Consider the following 8,867-nt stretch of genomic DNA (forward strand, 5'->3'; position numbering starts at 1 on the left):
CCCCCCCCCCCCCATCAGCCCTCCCAAGTATCCATTCTCCAACCCCTGCCCCGTCAGCCCCACGTTAGTACCCATTCCCAGAACCCACCCACCATCCCGTCAGCGCCCCCAGTATCCATTCCCCACCCCCCGCCCCGTCAGCCTCACGCTAATATCCATTCCCAGAACCCATCCCACCATCCCATCAGCCCCCCCAGTATCCATTCCCCGCCCACCCCATCAGCCCCACTCTAGTATCCATTCCCAGAACCCATCCTGTCAGCCCCCCCAGTATCCATTACGCACCCCCTGCCTGTCAGCCCCACATTAATATCCATTCCCAGAACCCATCCCACCATCCCATCAGCCCCCCAGTATCCATTCCCCACCCCCTGCCCCGTCAGCCCCACATTAGTACCCATTCCCAGAACCCATCCCGTCAGCATCCATTCCCCACCCTCCGCCCTGTCAGCCCCACACTAGTATCCATTCCCTGCCCCCTCTCCCATCGCCCCCACCCTAATACATTCCCCAGACCTTCTCTTTATCTAAGCATTTATGCTGGGCTTCTCCTCAGGATGCTCAGGTCCCACATCCCCACACCACTAACCCCCCACATCGTCCGAGATCCCTTGCTCCCACCTCCAGCCTTTCAGCAGAGGACAATGCTGCCCCTTCAGTGTCCCTGGCCCCGCTCCCTCCTTGCTGTGGGCTCTGTTCATGCTAAATGCAGCAGATCAGGCGCATTAGAGAGACGACTGACCCGACGCTGTCCGAACCCTGTGCCCAGCCTGGTGCTCCAGTGCTAGCGCCCACTTCAAGGCCCTCCAGAGCAACCCACTAACCAGCCCCATCCTCTACAGCAGCCACTGAGTACAACTGCTGCACAGATTGGGGGGAGGGGGGCCTCTATTCCCCTGGGACTCAGCCCTGCTCCCCCCAGCTCCTCACAGGCGTAGTAGCCCACATCCGAGTTGACCGTCAGCTTCCCAATGTCGAAGGTCTCTATGACGTTCGTGTCCCACTTTTTCCGGTACTCGATGTCGTGCAGCACGTCATAGAGCGTCTCCGCAGCGATGTCCTTGCACTCCATCCTGCACTGCAGAGACAGACCAATTGAGAACCTGACACATGCAAGAAGGGCCATTGCCCCTGTTATAAACAGATAGCTAAGGGTTAATGTTTCTTTCACCTGTAAAGGGTTAACAAAGGGAACCAAACACCTGACCAGAGGACCAATCAGGAAACCGGATTTTTCAAAGCTCAGGGACGGAATGTTTGGTCTGTGTTTTTGTCTGGCTCCGGCTATGAGGGATCTTTTATCTCAAGCTTTAATCTCAGTTCAAGTTGTGAGTAAGGAGAAAAACATGGATTGGATGTTTTCTGTATTAAATACATGTGTTAGTTTGCTGGAATGTTTAAATTGGATATCTTTTTGAATAATGGCATGATTTATTACACTATTTTTCTTTTAAGTAATTGCCTGTTGTAGCTGATACAGGAATATTGGTGTCTTTTTTTTCTCTTTTAAAGGCTAAGGACGAAGGGAGGGGGATTCTTTGTGTTGCATTGACTAGGTTTGAACATCTGCATAAGTCAGGGAAGAAGAGCGGAGGAAGGTAATTGATAAAATATGGATTCCAAGGAGTTAATAAGTATTGCAGGATAACGGGAGGGCGAAGCTGGAAGATAGAGGAGACAAGGGGAGGGTTTATTTCCCTTTGTGGTAAGACTCAGGGCTTCTGAGTCTTGGGGTCCCCCAGAGAAGGTTTTGGGAAACCAGAGAGGGAGCCAAGTCCTGGAAATCACTTGGCTGGTGGCAGCGATATCAGATCTAAGCTGGTAATTAAGCTTGGAGGTTTCATGCTAGCTTCTCATTTTATGAACGCTAAGGTTCAAATCTGAGTAGGAAGCTGTGACAGCCCCGCTCCAGGTTGGTGCCTGGAATCCTACAGGATCGGCTTGGCCTGGCCCATAGACCGCAAGCTGTTCGGGGCACAGACCTGCGAAGGCAGGGAAATATCTGCAGATCAGAGAAGGAAGGACAACCCAGGGGTTAGGCACTAAACGAGGACTCGAACCCAGGTCTCCTATGTCCCCCCCCTTGCTCTGCCTCTGTGACAGGGGCAAGTCACTTAGACACTGTGTGCCTCAGTTTCCCCATCTGTAAAGTGCTCTGCCCCATGAACTGAAGATTGTTAAGTGCTCCAGTACAGTGGCAATAGGTGTTGTATACGCATGGCAGATAAATGGCATGAGGAGAGCTGATTTAACCACCGTTACTCCTTCCAGAAGCTTTCGGAGAGGCACATACATCTCACCCAATGGGCACTACACAGGTGTGAGCCATCTCATGGGACAGGGGGCTGGGAGGCACCTCCAGGCATAGCACCTGCTTGCAGAGCACAACCGTTGTGAAGGTAGGTCACCGGCTTAATCAACGTTTTGAAATTGAGAACACACTGCACCGCCAAGCGGGCTACCTCAAGGTAAGTGGTTATTTAGACCAGTCTCCCCCGCAGATGTCCTGTGTCGATTAGCCTCCTTTTTCAGGGGTTTTACCAATTTAAACCCCCCCCCCCCCCCCCCGCACCACAAGATTCAGTCAGCCAATCAAGCCAGCAGCAGAATCATTATGTCTCTTGCAGGCACTGACCAGGGCCTCCTGGTTTCAGGCACTGCACAAACGAATAAGTGGGTTCAAGTCAACTGTGCATTTCTCTCGCTGCCTCTAGCTCCCTCTGTGTCATGAAGTCTGTATTGCACTGATTCCCTCAGGCCCTATTCAACTGCCGTCAGATGCAGCAAGTCTCTGGCAAAGGAACCGGGGAGCTGTCTCGTCCCGAGTGGAACATCAACAGGGTCTGATAGGATGAGATTACAGAGGTTTGAAGATCGACAGCTGGCTACGGAGCAGCACTACCTCCCAAAGGATGCCCTCCCCCCCATCCCCACAGGTCAGTGACGTAGCAGCTATGATCAGAGGATATTAAAATGGGCTTCAACGTGGAAACCAATGCCACACGATAACCTATAGCTGGAGTCTTGATTTAAGAGCTGACAGAGCGCCATTTCTCAGCATATTAACTGACGCATATAGAACGCCTGTGCCTCACAGCGCTTCATAGGCTGTGCACCGGCAGAGATCGCCTCCTTCACCACTGAAATGCAGCCAGCTCTGGGGAGGAAGGTGGCAGCTGTTGAGCAACGCAGCGCAGAAGCTACGGAGCCATTTAGGACAGGAAGTGAAGAATGCTGTACCCCACTGAAGGTGGGGCAAGGGGTAGTTATAGCAAGGTGGGATGCAGTCCCATATATCACTAGATATGATATTCAGCCAGGACTCTGGAGCCAACATCCCTACTCTTGGAAAAACAACATGAAGTGGGATATTTGAGTCCTTAAGAAGGTCAGCAGCACAGCACCCCCTGCGACAATGCTGGGCCACTATTTTGTACAGATTCTAGTGAGAGGGAAGAGGGCCACCTGCCGAATCCCCAACACTGCACCCTGCAGCACTTGGATTTTCCTGCCCATCTATTGGCCCAGCCTGACTACTAGTGCATGAGATCTGATGAAAACCCAGCCTATGGCCGCAGCATCTTGGAAGCCAAGACCCCTGGACAAGTCACATGGTCCGTCAATGGCTCTTCAGCTCAGAGCAATCAAAACATCCTTACCATAGGGTGTCTGGAGTTAAATTTCCTTCACCCTCTCTCTGTCCATCCCATCAGGGATGGAGGGAGGCGAAAATGCCTTCTAAATCCTCTCCCACTGAACTGCAAAGCTCAATTGCCCAAAGTCAGCAGCCTCTGAGCTGGATGATCAAAGCTGGGATGTGATCCAGACCCAGAGGGGGCACAATGGGATCAGAGGCAGCTTTAATTGATCAAAATATAAAGCGTCAGCTCCTTTCCACCTCTGCTTCGCCGTCTGCAGTAACAATCATACAGTTGCCAGCAGATCCTCGGAACAGGCAGATCTAATTATTCCCATTTCACGGGCAGAGAAGCGGAGACCTGGGAGGTTCAGTAACATCGGGGACCAAAGGGCAAGGGACAGGAATCAGGACGTGACGTCCCGGCACAATTATGGGAATGTCTACACTGCAGCTGGAGTGAGCAGTCCAGCCCTGCTTGACAGACTTGTGCTAGGGTGCTAAGAATAGCCGTGACGTTCCCATGCCGGCGGAGGCCGGGGCTGGCCACCTCACTTTGGACCTGGCAGGCAGGATGGGTCCAACCCTTTGCCCATGGCCCCACCATTATTTTCAGTGCACTAGCACGAGCCCTGCTAGCTCAAGTCTGCTGGCCCGGGCTGAGAGGCTCAGGCCCAGCTGCGGCGCAGCCATGCCGTAAGAGGGCGAACACAGCCCTGGGGCGTATAAGCAGAGGAACAGCAAGTCGGAGCAGGGTGAGGCTGTCACCTCCGCATACGGCATTAGCATTCCCGGAGTGCTGGGTACGGTTCTGGGGTCTGCGTTTCAAAAAGGAGGTGAAAAAATCAGAAAGGCTTCAGAGAAGAGCTAAGAGAACAGTTTGAGGTCAGGAAAATCCATCTGCCTAGTATTGAGAGAGAGTCAAGCAGCTCAAATTACTCATTCAACAGAAGGATCAGAGGTCACGATCACAGAGTCTACGTACCTACTTGGGGAGGAGATTTGATAGCAGTGGGCTCTTTGATCTAGCAGAAAGAGCCAGTAGGAGCCAATGGCTGGGAGCTGAAGCTAAGTAAAAGTTGTGCCTTATTTCTCATCTGAATTTAACAGGGAGGGGAATTAACAATTGGAACAACTTAGGAAGGGACAGGGAGAATCCTCCATCACCTGGAGTCTTTACATCAAGACAGGTGGTCTAAGAGCTCTGCTCCAGCTCCACCAGAAGCCATGGGCTTGATGCAGGAATTATGGTGGCAAAGTTCTCTGGCCTGTGCTATGCAAGAGGTCAGACTAGAGGACCATAATGGTCTCTTCTAGCCTTCAAAAATAAAATAAATCAATCTATCAGCTCGGGAATCCCTGGCCCCAGGCCTGTGTTCTGACCACTCGACCTCCAAGCCGCTCTCCTTCAACTGGCATCCAGAAATACCCTGCCCTCCTTCCAGCTCCTCACACCATGGGACTGGGTTAGTTCATGTCACACAGGATGTCACAGGGACAGGCAGGGTGCTTTAATTATGGGTCTGTTTCAGTGACTCTCACTCAAGCAGCTGTGTGGAGTGGACAGGATGCTCTCAGGAAACATCCATCTCCCCACTGCATTAGCAGTGTCCAATATCAGACACCCCGACAGATTCCTCAGTGCAGAATCCCAGCCAGGCCTCCTCCTCCGAGCTCCCTACCCACTTGCTCCCAGCTCAGAGCACCCAGTCTTCCCTTGCACAGACACCCCTCTCTGTTCTGAGGCCCTGACCCTGCTGCCATCGACAGCGGCAGCAAAACTCTCTGAACTCGGTGCCTGAGAACAGGCTGTCAGAGGATCAGCCCATTTCCGGAGCATGTTTTCCAGGCTGAGGAGCTCCAGGTGTGAGTGTGCGCGCTGGAGGACTCTACTCCTCGGGGGGCCTGCGCTGAGCGAAGCCACCTGCTCCAGGAACACCAACTGCATGGAATTGCTTTGCCGCTGTGCTTGTCTCCGAGGGAGGCCGGGCAGCAAGGCTGCCTTTGCCAGAACTGATGCCCAGGCACGTCCACGGGCAGCACTCCCCCTTACAGCCATGAGACCCTTCAGCCTCATCTAACCCAGCCTCCAGCGTTACCCCACCACCAAACCCTGCTCAGAGCATGGTGGTTGAAACACCCGCACCCTGGCTGGCCAATTGGGACCAAACCTGTGACCCCGGGTTCTGAGCACACACGGCCCTACTCGAGCTAAGAGAGCTCAGTTAGCTAACGCTGTAGCTCGCTCTATGGCCCAGCCACCACCACAGGGAGACAGCACTGGGTGGGGTGGGTTACTCCAAACATTGACACTGCAGTGGCGGAAGATCAGAAAAACGCCTGTGTAGACACAGCCAAGTTGTGGCGTCACCCAGCCTGAGGAGATCCCCAGCAGCTGCAGGCAGCCAGGAGAGAGGCTCTCCAAAGAATGAAGAGAACCACGCAGGTCTGAACTAGGAGCACCCAACAACTGCACCTGCTCCACTAGCAGACGGATGGGCTCCTGTGTAGGACCAGGACATCGCTAAGGAGAATGGGTGAACCAAGCCCTGGCTTTACCCCGAAGGATGGTGCAGAGTGGGGAGGCAGAGAGGCTCAGTAGTTAAACACTTTACGTCCGTGGTAAGGCACGGCTTGGGACCCCTCATCAGAGGTTCCTCGTGGGAGGGCTGGGGTAATTACCAGCACTAAGAGGAAGTCTTGCCTAGTGGCTACAGCACTAGAGTGGGACACAAGAGACCTGGGTTCATTCACGGCTCTGGCAATGGCCTACCAGGTGATGGCCCCTCGGTGCCTTGGTTCCCCATCTGTTAAAAAAGGGGAATGGTTTTCCAAAGAAAGTCAGAAAGTCCTTTGAGGTCTGCTGATGAAAAAAGCTTTACATAAGAGCCAGAGATTACAATTATTATGAATAAAATGCAGGTGAGAACTAGGGTGCCTGGTACGATTGAAGTCTGGTTATCACAATGTGCTGCTCTTGTTTGTATTAATCCCATTCACTGGTTTCACTGAACTCTCCTGAACACACACCACGAAGGGAGGGACAGACAGACGGACTTCCCTGGGATAGATGTCCTGTGCCATACACAGGCTTATGTCTGGAACTAGTCACTCAGATACCCTGGCAATGGAGGGCCAGGGAAACAGATTAGATTAGACAGCTGGAAATAAAAAGGATGCTCCTAATGAAGTGTGTCCCCTCCTTGTACAGTCAATGAATACCAAAACCTTTCACCTTCCAGCCCCAGCTGCTATGAAGAACGGATCCCTGCTGGTGCTCAGGGAGAGGGCGAAGAAGCGAGCTATAAAATTGCCCCAGGATTACCACCACTGCTATGGACTTACAGTCGGGCTTCGACTCTCTGATAAACCTGGGGCAATCCTTCGTGGTCACTCGCTTTGACCCCGCAGGTGATGGCTTCAAACTCATACAGATTAGGAGAAACCCACTGAAATGGGGGCGCGACAGTGAAGCGGAAACCGGAGCGCCGCATAGTTTGATGCACAGCGGTCAGCATGTGAGAGGTGGCATGGAACTCATGAGATCGGTGAGCTAAGACAAGGGGGATTTGCTTGAGTCAATACAGAGAGTCACAGTCACACGTTCTTTCCATGGATCTGCCACGTTTATCACATCTGTTCTTTCCCGACTTGATTGCTACAAAAGAATAGCCGGTGTCTTGAGACAATCCCATGCCGTGTGGGACTGACAACTGCACAGCGAAGCAGAGATAAACATAGCCACCATCGAGAGATGCTCGGGAGGATAAGAGAGACTCCAGAACACAGACTGAAGGGGCAGAGCACCAAAGGAACACAGGAGCAAGGTGATTTTACAACCTAGCAGAAAGCGAGAAACCAACGTGCTTTGTGCTGGGATGAGGAACGAAAGCCTTCACATGAGAGGATTAGAACAGCAGGGCCGCCTGTGAGCAGAGGCGATTCAGAACTAGGAGTCACATGTCTTTCCTCTGCCTAGACAACAGCCAACATAACCTGCCCTCAGGTCGGTATCTGGAAAGCAAAGAAAACCTAGACGGATCAACAGGAGATGAGCAAAATATCAGCTCACAGCGTGGTGCTGCTATGGAAAAGCTGATGGTATTCACACAGGTACAGCACTGGAACAAATCTGCAGTCGGCTAGAACTGCATGCGCATCAGGATGCTGCGCACCCCCCTCAGAGCTTCACAGCCACAGAGGGAACGGAAGTCAGGTCCTCCTGCTTCAGAAGTCATGGGGCCCTCACCAGTGATGAGCTGCCAAAATCTTAACAACCGGTTCCCTATAAAAAAAGTTCTGATTTAAGGGATGTGCCACAGTATGTATCTTTTGTACCAACAGGGCTACCATATGTCCGTATTCTCCCAAGAGGATCCTTCACCTGCCCTGGGCAGTGGGGGTGCTGGGGGACAGGAACACTGGGTGGGGGGCTGTCATAAGTAGATAGGTAAGGGTTAATTTTCTTTTACTGTAAAGGGTTTACAAAGGGAACCAAACACCTGACCAGAGGACCAATCAGGAAACCGGATTTTTAAAAGTAAGGGTGGGAACCTCTGGAGGTTTGGTCTTGCGGCTTTGTTCTGGGCTCTTTTTTGTTTTTTCCTGCGGCTGTGAGTAAACACTTTTCTTCTGTAACTCCATCTTCTTTCAATATTCTATCTAAACGTCCGTGAGTAACAAAGGGAACAAAGTAATCGGCTGTGATGTCTTGATTTGTATTTACGTGGGTGTTGATTTGCTGGACTGGTTTAATTGGGGCTATTCTTATTTTCTTATAAGTGCATATTCCTCGTATTGAGTTTCTAATCAGTACTTATTGGTTCGTGTATTTTCTTTTTTTATATAAAGTTTCTTTTTAAAATGTGGGAGTTTTTTTCGCTAGTGAGGCAGAGGAATTCTGGTGGCCAGGCTAGGGGGGGGGAAAAGCCCAAGCTCTGTGTCTACTTCCTAGGTCCGCGAGGGCGGGAAAGCTACGGGACAAGAGGAGGGTTGAATCTCTTGTCGTGAGCTACTAGGTTTGAAATGCATAGTCCCCTCGGGGGAAGCTAGTTGCCTCTCTGGTTGTTATTCAGGAGTTAAGTATAGCATGGCCCAGACTCACCCAGGGAGAAGTGGGGGGACTGGGGATGAGATAAATAGGAGAACCCGGGTTTGGGTCTTGGAAGGGGTCCCCAAGGAAAGTTTGGGGAACTGAGGGGGCCGAAACGCCTGGAAAACTTGGCTGTGG

General features: G+C 52.0%; 1 protein-coding gene across 2 annotated transcripts in view; it reads right to left on the reverse strand.

The window, feature by feature from the left end:
- The window catches only part of STARD10 (StAR related lipid transfer domain containing 10), a 53,898-nt gene that overhangs the window by 5,957 nt on the left and 39,074 nt on the right, over window positions 1–8,867 (reverse strand). The window contains exon 2 of one of the 2 annotated variants that reach the window (XM_032792587.2): window positions 931–1,078. In XM_032792587.2, the coding sequence (XP_032648478.1) occupies window positions 931–1,078 (148 nt within the window). The remainder of the gene's footprint in view (window positions 1–930; window positions 1,079–8,867) is intronic. The other variant, XM_075061853.1, reaches the window with a different exon arrangement.

The sequence above is a fragment of the Chelonoidis abingdonii genome, chromosome 1, assembly GCF_003597395.2.
Source record: "Chelonoidis abingdonii isolate Lonesome George chromosome 1, CheloAbing_2.0, whole genome shotgun sequence".
In the NCBI taxonomy this organism is placed as follows: Eukaryota; Metazoa; Chordata; order Testudines; family Testudinidae; genus Chelonoidis; species Chelonoidis abingdonii.